The sequence below is a fragment of the Aulonocara stuartgranti genome (genome assembly GCF_965226115.1).
Source record: "Aulonocara stuartgranti genome assembly, chromosome: 18".
NCBI classification, from domain to species: domain Eukaryota; kingdom Metazoa; phylum Chordata; class Actinopteri; order Cichliformes; family Cichlidae; genus Aulonocara; species Aulonocara stuartgranti.
This window is the reverse complement of record NC_138954.1, coordinates 10,859,615-10,878,556: the sequence shown is the minus strand read 5'-3', so window position 1 is coordinate 10,878,556 and position 18,942 is coordinate 10,859,615. Positions and strand designations below refer to the sequence as shown.

The 18,942-nt window shown below is 38.5% G+C and overlaps 1 protein-coding gene across 6 annotated transcripts in view; it reads right to left on the bottom strand.

The window, feature by feature from the left end:
* Nucleotides 1-18,942, bottom strand: part of piezo2b (piezo-type mechanosensitive ion channel component 2b) — a 91,981-nt gene that overhangs the window by 24,080 nt on the left and 48,959 nt on the right. For all 6 annotated transcript variants that reach the window (XM_082512933.1, XM_082512929.1, XM_082512928.1 and 3 more), the window contains 14 exons: nucleotides 16,411-16,697; nucleotides 14,238-14,398; nucleotides 12,557-12,733; nucleotides 11,687-11,809; nucleotides 10,181-10,381; nucleotides 9,579-9,783; nucleotides 8,768-8,854; nucleotides 8,146-8,311; nucleotides 4,528-4,771; nucleotides 4,227-4,329; nucleotides 3,590-3,746; nucleotides 3,324-3,413; nucleotides 1,060-1,181; nucleotides 767-835 (listed from right to left, as the gene is read on the bottom strand). In XM_082512933.1, coding sequence (XP_082369059.1) covers nucleotides 767-835; nucleotides 1,060-1,181; nucleotides 3,324-3,413; nucleotides 3,590-3,746; nucleotides 4,227-4,329; nucleotides 4,528-4,771; nucleotides 8,146-8,311; nucleotides 8,768-8,854; nucleotides 9,579-9,783; nucleotides 10,181-10,381; nucleotides 11,687-11,809; nucleotides 12,557-12,733; nucleotides 14,238-14,398; nucleotides 16,411-16,697 — 2,192 coding nt within the window. The remainder of the gene's footprint in view (nucleotides 1-766; nucleotides 836-1,059; nucleotides 1,182-3,323; nucleotides 3,414-3,589; nucleotides 3,747-4,226; nucleotides 4,330-4,527; nucleotides 4,772-8,145; nucleotides 8,312-8,767; nucleotides 8,855-9,578; nucleotides 9,784-10,180; nucleotides 10,382-11,686; nucleotides 11,810-12,556; nucleotides 12,734-14,237; nucleotides 14,399-16,410; nucleotides 16,698-18,942) is intronic.

Here is an 18,942-nt window from a genome sequence, read left to right as displayed (position 1 = left end):
AGGATGCTGGGAAATGGAGATGAAACATCAAATGACAAAGAGATAAAATGGAGAAATAATTTGAAAATGTCATGTGGGGGTGGAGTATGATATGAGACATGAGTTCAAAACAAACAGGCAACCGCTGTATTGACTCAGGGAAATGCTGGCATTTTTTTTTTTTTATTTACCACAAACCGACTGTAAAAGCCATAATTTTACACATTTAATCACTGGTCTGATTGCTGTTCTATTTTCTCCTAGGTAATGCCTGTTTGGTGATCATGTCTGCAGGCAAAGAATGAACTAAACCTTCAGCCTTTATTCCAGTACTGAGAATGAAGGCTTGTCAGCTTCATTTCTTTGCTTGAAAATATTTTGCAATGGAGTGATTCTCTACTGTAGGCTCTTTAGGTGAGACCAGCGATGAAGTTTATGTTTTAAACAACGTCAAGTATAAAACCTCCAGACGTTAGTCATTTTCCCTTTCTTCATTGCTTCTATTTAAGGCAACCCTGTGCTGCACTCTTGCTGAGACTGTTACGCTTTTATAAACCTAAGAGTCTCGCCACACTTGCTTTGTAAAGTTACGCAAGAGCTACAGGTAACGGGGATCCTTAAATAGAGACAGAAAAAGATTAAAGTCCGGAGGGAGAAGGCAGATACTATATGATGTTGCCTTTAGAGCCCATGGGCAGTATGGGAATCCTCAGCGTTCTGGTCAAGGACACAAGGGCCAATCAGAGTGGAGGAAGAGAAAAAAGAGGTTTTGGGGGGGTCAACCTACTGGAAGCATGGTCAACCCACGGCCTCCACCACTGCTTTTTTTTGGTCTTGGCTTTCGTTGGCTGTGCTCCTAAAATTTCACAAATACATCAGTGCAACATTTAATAAGAAATTCAGTTCTGTAAACTTCAAGACACAAATCTAGTATGTGAAGCTTTTTATTTAGTTCCAATGCTAATAGAAATGACACTATTATAGACATTCTGTTCTTCTTATAAACGATCATGAACGCCCACCCTCCTTGAGTAATACCAAAACTCATAGTATTTCTACACCCAGCAGGCTTTGTCATACCATCATCATCATCCTCTTCGGGCGGGACTATCGTCTGTCCATCTCCAGAATGTTGAGCCAGGCTCAGCATCTTCTCCTTGCCCCGCTTAAACTTTTGCTGCCTCAACTTAATGCGCTCCATCCTGATTAGATCAAAGAGAAGGTGACGAGACACAAAGAATCGACACAGAGGAACAGCGTAACAGACTGACCATAAACACCTCCGGGCTTCATGTGGAAATTACTGTACGTTACGTAACAATGGAGTGCTCATTAGAGAGGGCGAGTGGACATCATCAGAGCTTGTGAGTAACCCCTGAGTTACTATGAGTGGTGGAAATACATTGGCTTGATGAAGTAGAGCAGGTTTCTGGGAAACAATGATGAAACTGAGCCAGGAGACACTTTGAGTCAAGTTTTTCTGCATCATGTTTACCTTGGTGTGAGATAAATTAGAGGGGGCCTAATAAAAGACGCTCAAAATCATGAAACAGACATAACTGTGTTTTAGTTTAACTCAGTGTTTAGTGATATTTTGCATTTATGTATTGTCGGCAAAAACAATAAAAGACCTGGTGCCGCTAAAGTCACTCAACTAAACTTAATTCTCATATAAAACGAATTAAACACACATATTTGAGTCGCTATGTTGCACTGCAAGACACGCTTTTCATCATTACCCTGAGTGCTCCGACTGACACCCTCACCTTCCACATCTACTCTGCCTCCTCTCTCAGCTCTTGATATTTCTCAAGCTTTTTGTGTTCCTTCTTTCTGATGTTGCTATCATTTGGTGTAGCTACATATATCACTGCAACCTTCTTCATCTATGTCCGGTTGGTTAGCTATCACCAGTTTGTCCATCTGTATGTGGAAGTCCAATGGAATCTGAGCTTCTGAGGGGGTTCATAGGCCTGAACCTGCTGAGCCAGATGGTTAACAAGTAACAAAGAGAGGGAAGGGAGCTAGAACTCAGGGGATTGTACTACCACAAAGTAAGATTCTGATTCTGATTGAAGGCATCAAAGACAGCTACAAGTACCTTGGAATCCCACAGGCAAATGGGAACCAAGAAGCGCTCACAAGAAAAACTGCAACCACTTAATACCTGCACAGAGTAAGGCAAGTCCCGAGGAGTCAGCTGAATGGGAAGAGCAAGATCCGGGCAATCAACACCTACGGCCTGCCGGTTGTCAGATACCCTGCTGGGTTAATAAGCTAGTCAAAGGAGGAGATAGAAGCTACTGACATCAAGTCAAGGAAGCTCCTTACCATGCATAGAGGGTTTCACCCAAAGACCAGCATCCTGAGACTGGACGCTAAGTGGAAGGAAGACGGCTGAAGACTAGTGAGTGTCAGAACTACTATCCAGGATGAAACAACACAGATCCATGAGTACTTCAGGGAGATGGCCACAACTCATCATGTGCTTGGTGAATACGTCAGTCAGCAGAAACCAGAAAACGCATGTACCACCAACAGATAGAAGAAGTAACTGATATAGAAAAATCCCACCAATGGCTGGAAAAAGCCCGACAGAAAGACAGCATAAAGGCACAAATCATGGAAACACAGGAACAAGCTCTAGGTACAAGTTCATTAGAGAATGGGATCTATCACACCAGAGAAGACCCCAGGTGCAAGCTGTGCATAGAGGCCCCTGAGACAATTCATCACAGCAGAAGTGAAGATGTTTCTCCAACCTTCTGTTATCCAATTTTGGTGAGCCTGGGCAAATTATAACCTCAGTTTCCTGTTCTTAGCTTCCCAAAGTGGCACCACATTTGGCCTTCTGTAACCAAGTCGCTTCAAGATTTGACCTGTTATGCATTCTGAGATGTTCTTCTGCATACCTTAATTATAATGTGGAGTAATTCAGTTACTGTTGAGTTAACGAACAGGTGTATCTAGTAAAATGACCAGTGGGTATATATTTGCACCCAAGTGCCACGATGAAGCAAGGCAGGAAGTAGTAAAATTAAATTTTTTTTCAAGGAATGTAAGGATAGATTTCAGATAAGAGGAAAGAAAAGCAGCTAATTATAGCAACTACTGGGTAGAAATTCTGATTTAATTTAAAGAAAATTAAAAGAAAATTAAATTTCATGATTAAAAAAAAAATCCTTCACTTGTCACTGGTTTTGCTTTTTTCTTGTGCAGACAACTGCAGAGCAGTTACGTGTCTTAGGAAAATAATCACTTTTCCATTCAGCGTTGGCTCAAAAGACAGTGACATCACAGACACATCATTTCATCAGAGGAAGGTTAAATGTTTGGAGTCTCACTGTCTCTTCAGCTGCTCCACGGACTTGCGCTCCTCCTCCAGTCTGGCTCTCACTGCCTTCACTATAGTTGCTTGGAAAAGCTCTGCACCTCTGAAAAACACAGAAAGACATTAGGAAAACATTTTGTTTGGTACACCTGTATTTGTCAGGTAGAAAAGTTAATGCTTTGAGAAGAAATTTTAATACACGAGCACTGGTCTTGAATAAATCAAACCTGTATTTCTAATTAAATTGACTCCATGTAGCTGTCTCACTCAGTTAAATACCTGGAAGCGAGGATCTGTGATGCTCTGATATCTGCCACCACATGTAGAAAGTAGTAACTCATGAAGACTCGTCTCTGCAAGAGCAGGAAAGCAAAGCAGATACTGTCCCAGATGATGCCGGCCTCATTGCTTGGCACCTCACAAATATCCTTAGCATCTGGAATTCACATACAACACAGCCATATTTATTAATCAGGCACAACATTACAACAACTGACAGGTGGCGTGATTAACACTGATTATCTCCTCGTCATGGCACCTGTTAGTGGGTGAGCTACATCAGGGAGCAAGTGACATCAAAGTTAATTTGTTAGAAGTGGGAAAAATGCAGACAGTGTACACCCTTTCATGGAAACCTGTTTCAGCAGGATAATTCACCCTACCATGAAGCAAAAAATGGTTCAGGAATGGATTGATGAGCACAACAAGTTTAAGGTTTTGACTTGGCTTCCAAAATTCCCACATCTCAATCCAATACAGTATTTTTGGGATGTGTTGGACAAACAAGTGCCATCCGTGGAGGCTTGGATGGGACTTGGGTTTTTAAATTATTATTAACTAAGTTATAGGATTATACCTGCAAGTTGTTCATGAAAGTTAAAGGAATGAAATTTGAGTCAATTCACCCTCTGCTTACTTGTATTTATGTCGTAGCCCTTGATGGTGCATGCCAGACTGAACACCTGGATTAACCAGCAGTGGTCCTGTAGCAGTTGGTTGATGTACCCACAAGCCAGGATCTAAAAACAATGTTGCTTTATTACACACTATAAATATTGCATTTTAACTGTCAACATATCAGTTAAAACTTCACATTTGTATTGCTTTGTAAATACTATGCAGATAATGTTTTCAAATCTCAGCGGTTTATCGCTTTTTATGTTGAATATATAGATGATGATAATGGTATTATAATCAGTTTGTCATAGATTACTTACAGATAAAATGTTTTTCATAGTAATCACAAAGATGTTGTAGGCAATCAGGAAGTCCCAGTAGTGGAGGATCTTTCTGATTGGCTTCAGCAACAGGTCTCCACCAAAGAGCAGGAAGTAGAAGCAGGCCACCAAGTAACCCATACAGAAGACGCTGATACGTGTGGTTCCAGTGATGAAGATGATAGTGAGGACAAACCAGAAAAGGTAGCTGAACATGATAACTTTTAGCATGTCCAGGTAGGACCTAGAAATAGAGAAAAACAGTTTTTGTAAATGAAAAGACAAACAAGTGTCTGGTAGTTTTGAGAATAAGGATCCTTTCAAAAGCAGCACAGTGGCAGCTCCAAATGTGAATGAAAATTCCTAACCTCCGCAAAAACAAATAAATAAACAGAGAGATCAAATATGACATCCCAACATGGAGTCATGTGAAAATGAAAGTGCATCCTCTTTCATCTGGTGACTATCAGGTTCTAACATTAGGCAAATACAACCTCAAATGAACAGCAACACATGACATATCACAGTGTCATTATTATTTATATAACAAGAGCTTTAGCATGTTAAATGTTTATAACATTATAATTAGAAAACTGACTCTGTCCACCAGCTAAAGGTTGGCTGAAATTGGGTCGAGCATGTGAACAATGACCCCAAAAACAGCCGTCTTGGTTGACATGCCTCTGCAACGTCGCATAGAGACCTGGGGTGATGCCTCTGGATTGCTAGACTGAGGTAGTGGGTCCCATCTTGCTCCAGCTTTAGAGGGGATCACACTACTTGCTGATGATGAGCACAAAGAGTGAAGCTGTCATAGATACAAACAGCAGAAATGAGCTTTCTCCAAAGAGTAGCTGGTCTCTCCCTTTGAGATTGAGTGACATAATATTGAACCTCCCAAATTAATCTAGTTACATATATTTTTCTAGATCCAGGGACTCGATTCATAGTTGTTTTGGAACTCATTTTCAGTGCAGGTGGGCGTATAAAGTCTTGGACTGCTTTTATTTATATTCTGAAATCATTAGAATTCTGCTTGGAAAAAAAGTTAAAAAAATAAAATCCTGGGCAATTAAATGTAATTAGCAAAACAGTCGTTACTCTGTGTTCAACAACTAGCGTTTTTCAACAATTTTCAATCATGTCTCAAAATGTCATCTTGTGTGGACTTATTTGAGCACTTTAATTCTCAAATAAATCCATAGAGTAAGACGTATATTTACACAAGGCCTGTTGCTGTCATGAAAAAGCAATGAGGGAGGTGGATGTAGTTGATGAGCTGATTTTAATCCCCATGGACCCCAGCTAGCTGCTATTACAGGTTAGGGTACATGTTTACCACATAGCAAAAGTCAAAAGAGAATTATCTGCTCATCATTCACAATTAGGGTATCACTTAATGTCACTTAGAATCTGATCAATGAATAGGAATGAGAGCTGTAACCCGATCCTTTCGCTCAGCACAGGTACACTGCTGCATGTCTTGCGCGTCTCTAACATGCTAGGCGCATGTCTATGGCTCCATGTGAAAGGCTGACGATATGATGCGCAGAGTGGAAACATGAGATGTAGCGTGCATTAATTTCAGATACATGGGGCCACAGTAACAGCTTCAACTCTTTAGAAAGCAGCTCTGATGAAGTGGGTTTGGATGGGACGATGCGTTGAAGGGCCGGAACAGCTGAGTGAGTGTCCTTCTTCATCAGGGGGAGAAAATACCTTTTCCATACTTAAAAGCTATTTATTGAGTTAGAGTACAAGGAAAAAGCGTCTGAGTCGGGGAGTGACGGACAGAGTGTTTTTGTGGATTATGGATTTCTCCCCCCACCCCGTATCCGTAATTCGATTCTGGAGGGAAACGATGGAATAAGTGCAGAGCTGCTGTGGCATGGACAGACGGGCTGTACAGCTCTCTCTCTTGCACTACTAGTGCTTGTTGATGGACACAGAGTGCGTTAATAAAAGACTTGTCCACTTTGCACACCAAAACAGTGGAATCTGAAGAGCACATAATCAATGAGTGTGGACAGGTCAGGATGCTCTTGCTGTCTTTTTAACTCGCGCCCTCTTCCCCTCAACATCCTGCGTTCACTCTTTATGTGCAAAGTCAGTATCCAGATCAGGCGAGTTTCTAAATTATGTATACAGCATGTATTTAATAACATCCCTCACTAAACCTCTGACGTGAGCTACTGTCAGCTGTCATTTTTTTCTTACCTTTATTTTTCTGGGATAAAGTATTTGCTGACTGAGAATGTTCTTATTCAGCACCATCCCACTTAAGATTTCTGCAGTTACACAGTTTGCAGCCAAGCACAACAACAGTTTTCTTCAGAGCACACCTCTGACAACGCAAATGGAGGAAAAGGGGGGTGTTCAGCCTGTTTGTTGATCTATTTTGTCAGCTTGTGAAGCAGGACATGCCAGAAAAAGTCTGAAAACCAGTGCTGTAAGAGATGCAATTGTGTTATTGCAATGGGAATGTGAAAACTTCAATCTGCGGATTGTTTAGTATCCATAATTTAGTAATTCCAAAGTTGTCTCAAGTCATATACTTCTGGGGCAATAATTGCAGAGTGAGACAAACAAGGTAACAAAGTAAAACAAGAACCAACTGGAGATGTCACGAGAGTGGGTCACACACAAAAAAGCAAAGAGAATTGGAGACATGGAAAAAAAACACTGAAAATGCATTAAAGAAATAATTACAATTAATCCGTCAATCACACACATGTACATACATAACTGCAAGTACACATGTGTTGTGCTGGACTATTCACTACAAGCAATTTGAGTTTAATGTTTAGCTGAGAGATATATATTAGGCTTTATAAAGATAGAGACAACAGGGAGACAGAAAGGAAATTAGGGACAAAGACAGAAGGTCCTGAGTAGAAATAAATTATGGATACTAAAATAACCAAATGGGTTTTTCTTTAATGTTGAAGCCTGTTATACATTTCTAAAACCAATTTTTGACTGTAAAATACTTTCAAAAAGCTTTAAATACATATACTTAGCTTTTAACAGCTCCACTTGTGTGGAGCACATTTCAGTTTTGTATCTGACATCATAGATAGGCACCCAACATCATTAAGCATCAATTAGACTGGCTACTTCACTTCCTTTCCATTTCAGCATGTTGACCTCTGTCTTAATGGCGGCTGAGCCATGCAATAGCCACAAAATGATGAAAAGAGAATCTAATGTAAAATATATTTCAGAAACTGGAAATCATTTAAAAAGGTACATACAGCAATACACTTTATCCATGTAGGACTAATAGAAATACACAAGGCCACAAGGCCAACCACTGTAGTGAACAAAGCTTTGAATCAAGGATCCAGCACCAGTGCTGCCACACTAACTCACATGGCAAAAAAATGTCCTAATACACAGTATGTTGAAATAAATGTATCAAAACAATACTAAGAGTTGCACCAGCACTTAGCTGCATTTTGTAGTATACAATACAGCATGTTTTCTGGCCACAATTCTCTGCCTCAGCTACATGTACAGAACATTTTAAGGCATACTACTTTCAGTAAGTACTACTGCAGCAGTTCTTACTGAAAGCAAAATGAAAGTATATCTAATTTGGAGTGTTATCTGTGGTACCTGCAGTGGATAAAGTCGGGCACAGGGTTGTGGACGCTGAAGGAAGCTGCATCCAGGTCTCTGCAGATCTCTACATTGTCACCGGCCATGAGGCGGACAGCTGCCTTGTTCTCATCGTCAAAGACCTGCCTCTGGAGGGAGGCGCAGAGGAGCAACATGAAGTCATCTAAAAGAGAAGAGGAGATGAAAGCGTTTCTATTTGTGGAATCAGTGTTAAATCTTCATAAGATAAAACAATTATTTGATTTTGCCTGTGACGGTACATTTGCTTTACTGTATTCAACTCTCAAATTTTAAAAGTTAGCTTAGTTATTTAGAGACTGCAGACAGACGGTCGAAGTCGAAAGTTTGTTTGCACTTTTTTAAACACCACTAGATGTGTTTGAGTGCTTTATTTACTAGTTACTTTATACATTATAATTTTAACACAAAATTATGTCATGTTGGAGTTTAAACCACGAACTATTGTAATAACAAAATGCTTCTGATATACTAATATATTAGTAAGAATAATCCACTAATATGATTAATCGCATGAAGATTTACATGCATGTTTCTAACTTCTAATGAAGGATTTCCATTTATTCTTCAAAGAAATTTTCTCTTTAACTATAAAACTCACAGATGAGGAATAAAGGATTGGGCCTGCTGCGGAAATCTGGAATATAGAGCCACTTGACCACATTGTCATTTTCTGTCCAGGGATAACCTGAAAAGAAAACATTATCATCAGACATATGTAAGAACATCATAAAAATATCACGCTTCGCTTTGAAGAACCGCAAAAGAATGGAGCCATGACGTGTTAACGGATTAAAAAAAGAAAAAAAAAGTGCATCATAAACATGAAGAGAACACCTTTTACGTGTGGACAGTTTTTGTAATTACATGAAAAACAGCCTTAATTTATCTCTGAAACAATAATGAACTGACTTTTAACTTACATTATTTAAATCATTACATACCCTTCATTTAATGAGTAATTAAATCCGATGGTAACGCTTTATTCTACAGAGTGATTTTGTTTATTTATTTATTTCTTTTTGTGCTGCAGCCTGGCATTGCTTCCAGCTGATGGGATGGAGAGACTTACTCAGTAATAAAATAAAAATATCCCAACTCGCTATGGTTTTGTTTTACAGTTTGCATGAAAATAATAGACATTTTTACAGTTTAATGCAGGGTAACTGCATTACACTGTGGTGCTCATTGTCAGTGCTAGGTTACATTAGGTTTAGTGTATCAATTTAAAATAAGCTGATGATCCTGATTAGATTCACTCATCAGCGTATAAACTTTATACGATCTTTATACAGTTTTTAAGCTTTATAGCTCATGTAAAGTTTGTTTATTCTTGTTGAGTTCAGTTGGATTCCTAAATCCACAAACAGCAGTAATTCTCAGAGCAATCTGGCACATTTGATTACACAAACCTTTACAGGCTGCAGGTGGGATCCCGATGCAGACGAAGTACTGAACAGTAAGCATGCATGCCAGAAAGCAGCAGTACTTGGGCCAAATCTCAGCAATGGCTTTCCTTCTACGTCTGTACAGCACCGCTATTAAGGCAAAAGCATGAAGCATGGCATAGAAGTCCATACGCTGCCCTATGACGTTGACGACCAACAGCAGGCAAGTCTAAGGGAAACACAAGAGGAGTGTACATGAAGCAGTGTAGCACAGTACACATTTTAATAATGGGTTGCATTTATAGAGCGCTTTTCGAGAACCTTAAGGCGCTGTACAATTCCATTATTCATTCACTCTCACATTCACACACTGGTGGAGGCAAGCTACAGTTGTAGCCAGAGCTGCCCTGGGGCAGACTGACAGAAGTGAGGCTGCTATATCGCGCCATTGGCCCCTCTGGCCATCACCAGTAGGTGGTGGGTGAAGTGTCTTGCCCAAGGACACAACGACCGAGACTGTCCAAGCTGGAGCTCGAACCGGCAACCTTCCGATTACAAGACGAACTGCCAACTCTTGAGCCACGATCGCCCCAATTTAACTATTTCTACTTCATTATGCCACCTACCTCAAGTCCAAACTTGTAGAAGAAATAGTTGATGAAGTATTTGATGAAGTAGACAATGTTGATGTCCAGGTGCTGTCGTGTGATGTCATGAAAGATAATCCTGGCAGCGGGAGGTGACAATTTGTTCCTCAGTCTGAAGTATTTCTGATGGCGGTAGATGGTTACCTCCAATGCTAACAGAGCCAGCATCCAGAAGTTGTTCTGCTCAGATGGTCAGAAGAGAAAATTCCCCAAAATGATTAGTTTTTATAAACTGTGTTTTTATAATATAGTTTTAAAAAATATTTAAATGTGATTAAATGGGCTGAGGATTACGACGGGTTGGGGAGTATCCAGAGAGCAACTTTAACATTGCTGGTTTTACTCATTTAAAGGACAAAAACTGCAGAATAGTCCCAGTTATTGGCAACATTTGATTGGCACTTCATATTTTCACAAGGTCAAGTGAATTACATTAAACTACTAAAAGTGTGAAGAAAACAAAAACACAAACCCGACTTACAAGACTGCAATCAAGATGTGATTTGCACATTGAAACAATTACAAAGAAAATCTAATAAGAAATTCCCTTTTGCTCTTAGACAGTGGAGATGAAACCACACAGAGGGATGATCTGAATCCCAGTCTGGCTTTTCATTATGCCAACAAACACATAATGAGATGTTTCAATATGAAAACCACTGCTAACTAAATAAAATAGAAATTCTAAGTATTCAGAGTCTGAGATCTCACAAGTATTAAGTTCCCCTAAAAGGTCCAGGGGATGGGGAAAGATACTCACAAAAGAATCTTACAAATATTCCTCCTAACTGTCAAACATATAACTCATCATCTACATAAGACTTCCGTACAAAGGTGAGCTCTACAACCCGTTGAATTACAGTTAAGCACCAGGCCTGCTGTCTGTGGCAGCCTGTAGTTGAAAACCTTTGCTATGAACTGTTATCACTCAATATTAGCTTTTTTTAAATACATTTTTTATACATTTTGTTTATTTTAAAAATCCAAAAATCTTGTGTTCATCTCACTGAATAAAACACAGATCACCTCCTTCCCTGTACAGAGATTTGGAGGTGTGGGTGAAACAGAGTGACACTCGGCAGGTGACACAGGAAAGTAAAGAAAAATAATTACACAGTCTGTTTTCTTAGGAATGTATTGCAGTGGAATATTTATTTGTTCTTTTTTCAGTTGACTGCATTTTGTGGAATTTTGATATTATTTCAAATTAAATACTGACTTTAAACAGCCAAATAGCACTAGGTCGGTGATGTGTTAAACATCTCATATTTGACTGAATTACCCAAATCTGCATGAATTAAACATGAAATAGAGATTACTGCTGACATAAAAGTTAATAATAATTAAAAAAAAAAAACGCATTACAATTTTCCTGTAAACACGGTAGTTCTAAATTCATAATTGCTCTATAAATAATAAAGAATAAAGAGTCTAATAGGCAGTGTATAACAACGATAAAAGAACTGTGGTTCATTTCGACCTTACCCTCAGGTAGCCCAGCAGGTCGTCATACTTCCTGAGGCCCACCCAGTTGGCTGGATCCACTCTTCCGTCATACAACAAAGATTCTGGTAACATTAAACTCTTATTTGTTGAGTTTCTGCATAACTGTGGACAAAAACACAATGGGTCAGTTTTCCAGTCTAGTAGAATTAAAAACTAGGCCTAAAGTAGGAATTATGTTTTCATCAAACATGGTCAAAGTTTCAAATATCGAGTTCTGTAAGAGTAAGTCGCTATGAGGCAAAATTTCAGGCTGCTCTAAACGCTAATTTTAAGAAAGACTTTTTCTACCCTTGGCTCTGAATGATGTCAGAGAGAGCAGATATAGCCTATTTTGGTCATTTCAGACACACTGCTTTGGTTGTAACCATAGAAGTCCCACCAACCTGTAATTTAAACTTTCTTTTTATAAGGGTCAGACAATGGGAAGACACCTAGCTCAAAGGCAGAGGATCTAAAACAACTTGTTGTTTCAGATCTCCTGGAATGGATGAAGTTAGTAGCTCATCTAAGGTGAGTATACGATAAACAAGGCTTATTTGATCTGTAAATCATCCAAAGCTTTACTAGAAGAATCCAAGAATAAAAAATATGGAGCTTCAAAGAACCATAGTACTTTAATTCAAATCTTGGAAACTAGCAGTAAGGCTTTTTGTCTCTTTTGGAATGCAAACATTTTATTCCAGAGTTTTTATGCCCAACGCCAACAAAAATCATGACATAAAGCAGGCGCACATCAATCAAAATCAAGAGAATCTACAAAAAATCTGGCTTTAATTAAGGATAATAGGGACAATGCTAAAGAACAGCATGTATTCTATAAAACTTTGGTTGAGAAGCATTAATATTTACCAAAGTGCAGTTCTTGGAGTACTTGCTGGGATCTATTAAGTCCAGCTGGTACAACATTTTACATACAATGATGACACACGTCCAGACAGTGCAAACACTAGAGGCAAGGGGCCGGTACTGGCTGTACGGCAGTGCAAACGCCCAGGATGCAAGGAACACATAGTTGAACAAAGACACCTGGACAAAAGACAATAGATGTGATGAGGACAAAAAAACTTTGTCATTCATACCTCTTTTCCACAGCTACGGCTATAAATTTTTAACAATACACACACACACACACACACACACACATTGTACACTGAAAAGAAAACAGGTGTAAATCAGTGATGATTGAAAAATTCACTGAACCAGCAGCAAAAGAAGATCAAAACTACGCTTCATGTTTGATAAACATCGTCATTAATTCCCTCTTACTTTTGCTGCCAACACAATTGTGCACAGCGTTGTCGCTCGCTGTTTCGCCTCCGACAAGAAAGGCTCATTTCTGCTGTTCAATACCGAAGAAATGCAAACTTTTTAAAAGTATGACAAATTGCAAAACGCTTAGCTGTGTCTCCAATAAAACCTCTTTAACATTGCTCTGTTTCACTTCAGCAGCATCAGGTAATGTTCATATGTTGATTCATGGTTTTCTTCCGTTTTTGATCTACTGCAGAATAATTTATTTGATATAAAAAGTCAGGCCAGGAAAATCTCCTTCATATTTTTCAGTTACTTCGACACAAAGACATCTGCTGTGATGCTCCCACCTCTTATTAAGTCTCACAAGTGTCAGCTTTGTATACATAGATATAAAAATAAGCATATGTACTGATAATTTATCAGAATTATAATATTTCTGACTGTCTCAGTCAAAATTGGGACCTTGGGAATTGGAATCGAATCGATAAAAGAAACCGATCGATACCCAGTCCTGACACTGACACTATACTGTGTCATCATTTATTTATCAAAAACTAATCTAAAAAGCAGTGACCCAGTAAAAACCTGACCTACATGAATTCCTATGAGTGGGCTAAAATTCCTCCACAATGACGTGGGAAGCTGATGAAGCCAGATAGAAAATGATTACTGTACTTTAAGTTATTCAGGAGGCTCTCTAAGCTACCGAATAATGGGGTGTACTGTTTTAATACACGGTTTTTTATTTTGGATTAACTTTTGTTAAATTAATAATGACACTATTTTTTAGCTTATCTTTTTACTATGACTGTAAAGACTGTCAAATGAGTTTTCATAAGACTGGTATGGTTCATGTGTAAACTCAAAAAATCTCAGACTCTTCTTTACATCTCCAAAGTGTAGAAGCTGTTACAATTCTCCAGAATCCCCCACACTATTATTTGGCTTGTATGCGATATAGTAAACAGTTCAATTTAGATTAGTGCTGAACGACATCAGCTTTATTTGTGTATCTGAGAAGTAATCACACTAAAATAGCAGCGCCTCTCCAGGATATACTGCGGAGTGCTAACAAAGGCAGGAAAGAGAAGATGGGACCCAAGTAAAAGCAGTTATAAACAGTACTCAGTTTTAGCACCAACAGGAAGGGAAACACATTACCACCTGTGGTGTTTGATATGAAAGCTGACCAAATAAAATAAAATATGACTTTCAGGCAGGTTTAAGTTTGTCTTGCTGCAGGTACAAAAGTAAGTCAATTCTTCAGCTTTCATACCTCTTTGATAGCAACCATGACAACGTAGCAGGAAACGATCTTGATGATATGGATCTCCAGTAACCACCAAATGAACAACTGCAGTTTGTGGAAATACTCCAGGAACTTGAGGAAGAGCACTGTCAGACGGTCAACCACAAGGTGCCATTTATTCTTCAGGTCTGAGGAAAAAGAGACAAAAACCAGACACGTTTAAATGGGAAAGTGACAAGACTGAAGAGGTGCAAACGGAAAGTGTTTAAAAACGAATATCCCTGTTACTTCTATTTTTCACCTGCAAGTTTGTCAACTTAAGCTGGGAGATTGCACAAGCTTCACTTCAGGACAACGTTAGCTGCCATTCCACATGTTTGTAATTTTCTACAGTTCATTCAGAAATGAAAGGCAGATATACAGTTCCTTCTTTATAGCCCTTTATATATATATATGTAATTGATGCAGCCGTGGTATTTTTAGAGTCAACCCCTCTATTGATTAAAAATAAATCAATCAATACAGATTCATGTTAGATTAATATGAAGCTAATAATGCATATTAATCTAACAAATTTAAAGAATGTTTGATATCAAAGTAAAAAAGTAAAGAAAATAGAGCTTTTACTCACTAATACCTTGCTGTAAATATTTAATTAAGCCTAAAACAATTACTCCTCCACTTCATTAGTCTGTTTACAGACGAAGAGTAAACTATTAGAAACTAAATTCAAGAAATGTAATTTCAATTTTTTGGTTACTTTATGGTAGCAAACACGTGTTTCATATTAATTCTGAAGCTGCTACAGGATTGTTAACATCATTTTTTCCAATATTAAAGTTTTGAAGTTTGATGAGAATGAGCTTAAAAAATGTATTAACAAGCAAATTCCAAACTGCTGTTTTATTTAGCTGAGAAACAGGACTTTATAATTTGTTTCATATTCCCATAAAAACCACTATATTGTGGTAGAGCGTGTATACGTTTACAAAATCCATATTATCTCAGGCTTTAATAGAGGCCCCATTGTTTGGCTAAGAAACTCTGAGAGAATATACCTCGTACAGCCCACAACTCATTATAAACTAAGAGGCCCTGCAGGGCCGCAGGGTTGTGTTTTATCACCCATTTTATTTTCTGTGCATGCAAACAACATTTTCATTCAAGACTGTCTGTGTAAATATGCTAGTAATGCAGCTTTGGTCGGCCTTAGCAGGAGGGTAAAAGCAGGCGCTTGAGCTATGTGCTGTGTCGTAATGCAAGATAAATCGGCTGAAAACAAAAAACCTGCAGTACAACCGCTTTTACAAATTCTGCAGCAGTGGCTGGCTGGTGTGAGCGCAGGCAGAAGATACCAGGGCGGCAGCACAGAGCTTTGACCTTTAAAGACCACAATGAACTTGAGAGCAAACTGAAAAACTAGAGGCTTAGCACTAAATGCATGATGCATGACTCGTGCGCTGGCTAGGTTTTTATTACCATCGCACGTATGTCTATGACAGCTACTTGCAATCAGCATGATATTAATGTGCCATTTCCTTTTATAAAAAAAGAAACATGCTGCTTTGACAGAAATGTTCCGTCACAAACACAGTTTTGACATTAAAGTTTATGTGGAAACTAATGCTAAAACATAATTATTGCAGTTTTAAATCAAATTTCTAATTTACTGACATACAAACAGAGTGTTATTTTGATTAAGATGTGAAATTAAAATTATTTACTTTCATTCTTGAATAGAAAAATTTGTTTCAGTGGCTTAATGTTTACACTTGATTAATGTCTGACTTAGATATTTCCAAAAACTTTAAAGCTTTCACCCACAATGCAATAGTTTATTAGACCACCAGCCAATGTAAGATGCCCTAATTTAACAGGATTGGTGATTACTAAAAATCATTTTTGTTTTCTGTAATGGTTAATCCACCAATATGAATTTGCTCTTTAATCAAAATTGTATTTTTAATACTAAAGCATAATTGTTGTCGTTAACCATGAACTTCTAAATTAATCGTTTTACATAGAAAATTTTTTAAGACAATAAATTCTAAATGTTTATTAGTGTTTCTATACAGAAAAAAATATTTTAGTAGTTGAATGTTATGCTTGATTAGACAAAAATGAATTAGATCAAGTGAAATATTTCACAGTATTTTTGAAATCACATTTAAGGTCATGGACCCGCCGTGCTGCTCGGTACCTGAGCTCTGCTCTGTGCTCGGCTCCGGCTCGGTCTTCGCACTGCACTGTTGGCTCTCCTCTGTGCTGGACTGCCGTGGGTCAGACAAGCTCCTGGGCTTCTCATTAGTCATGTCAGTGTCATCCATCACCACCACCAGGGCCTGCTCCTTCTCTTTCTCCATATCCCAACCCTCCTGCATGTTCTGCTTTACATGTGTTTCACATTCCTCTCTGAGAAGCATCGCGTCCACCGAGCTGGCACTGAGCATGCTGAGGTCTGGCAGGCTGCCATCCGGGTCCACCAGTCTGAAGACACGGCAGAAGTTATTACACAAAAACACACACGAACACGCAACCCTGGGCACAGATCTGTATTAATATACATATGAGGACCTTCTGTGACTTACGGATTTTAAATATGATTGCTCCTGTTGTTGTTAAACATTTTATTATTTATCATGTTGTTATGGAACTGTACAATTTCCATATTTTGTGTGTTAACCATAGAGTGTGAATGGTGTGAACCTGACAGGACAGCAGTAATGGTTGTGTTTGTACAGGTTCAGGACTAATGTGTCTTTTTTTGTTTTTATTTCCACTTGCTATCTTCATGCCAGCACTCACTGCTGTTGCTGTTCTGTTTTTATGTCCAAATAATCCATTAAAAAACGTCAAATTATATGTTGTAAATTGTAATTGTGGATCATGTGGCAACTAAATTCAAAACTTCCAATAAAGGCATTATTGGTTCGAGCATGAATACGCTCCTAGATTTGATAATGTTTGTACCCATATTTCCTTTAGGTAAAGGACAAATGGGAAGTGAAGACATATAAAACCCAAAACGAAATATATAAAAATAAACAAAATTATACACAAAAAAAAGACTAGAAACTGTTTGGTAGTAGAGATATAAAAAAAATATATTTAATTCTCAATCCTTTATCGATACAATCCAACCAGCATTTCTTGTGATAAAAATCTTCATAGTTGGTATTTAGTGGATACAAATTTTGGTGACCATTGGGTCATATATGTACATTTGAAGATTATTAATAAATAGTTATGATAACTGTTTAAAAAGGAGGCGATGGGATACATACAGACATATCTACAAGGATATGCTACGATCAATATTGTAAGATAAGAAGAGGTGTTCCTCGTAAGTTTTTCGTCCTAATATTCCATAAATTTATCTGCATCTGATCTTAAACTCGACCAAGACATCAGCACAGTGAACAAAAACCAAATCCCTAAAAACAAACAAAAAAAGAAATCTCTTTTATTATTTTCTAAGGTATTCTGTCCTCATAAGTATATAAATACTTGAAAAATTATACACAAGGTCAAGATGACTGTCAAATGACTCCGATGCAGGATGGGAATCTGCTCGTTCTGCTAACTGAACAACAGAGCAGTGTTTCATCAGGCATTTCAAACTAAAAGCAGTGCACATTCCTGCTGCATTCTTTAAAATAATCCGTGTTGTATTCATGGTGTCTGATCTTTGAGCAGCAGATAAACAACTAAGGGGAGGCTTTAATCCTTCAATGTCTTTTCAGGCAATAATGGAGCCATGTCAAGGTTCAGGTTTGGCTTGCACGGACTGGCTGCATGTCAAGACGAGCATTTTGGTGTTTGGTAGTCACACTTACTTGCTCTGTGGAGTGGGAATTTTTTCTTTGATGCTGCTCAGAACAATATAGTTACACAGAAGTCATCATAAACAGTGAGAAGAGAAACTGACACAAAAACAGGCTGAAACGTCATTTTAAAATGCACGAAAACTGGCTGCAGGACTCCAGTGGTTTGGGGGAGGCGAGCTTTTATAGGAAGGGGGTAATTTTCTGGGGTTCAGTGCATAGATCAGGGTGTGGATCAGTGTAAAGCTAGTGGAGGGGAGCAAGAACTTTTTGCAGTTTTAAACATGCATGAGTAAGTTTGTTGCCTGTCAGAAGTAGAACATTTTTTATTAAAAAACAAAACATAGAAAATCCAAATAAGAGGAGGCTACAGGCAAAATAAAGAAACCCCAAAAAAGAAAACCAGTCATGTCATGAAAAATACCTGATCTTCAGGTGCAAGATATTTCAGATTCTCAATAAAATACCATCAAAAACAAGGTAAGAGGGGTAAGTCACTGTGGGTGCTGAGGATGTATTGCAAAAGGAAGAAAACGCTAAGATTCAGAGGTGACATGGGATGGTGATTGATGCTACAGAAAGCGAGCAAATACCCACCTATTCATGATTAAATAGACACGCCCATTGACTTTGGCGTGGCTGTGAGTGAAACAGGCGGAGAAGATAGAAAGCAGCAGGTGACGGAGAGAAGCAGAGGGAAGAAGAGCTGAGCAAGTGGTAGCAGAACAACAAAATCCACAAAAACAACGCTAAAGTTAAATGACCCATGCCGCAGACTGTGAAATGTGCATGTTATGACACACAGCTGCACGACACAGCACGCAATGACCGATGAGGTTACAGCGGCCGTATAACAAGGTGTGACATAAAAGCGGATGAACTGGGTTTTACATGCATACTTCGTGAGT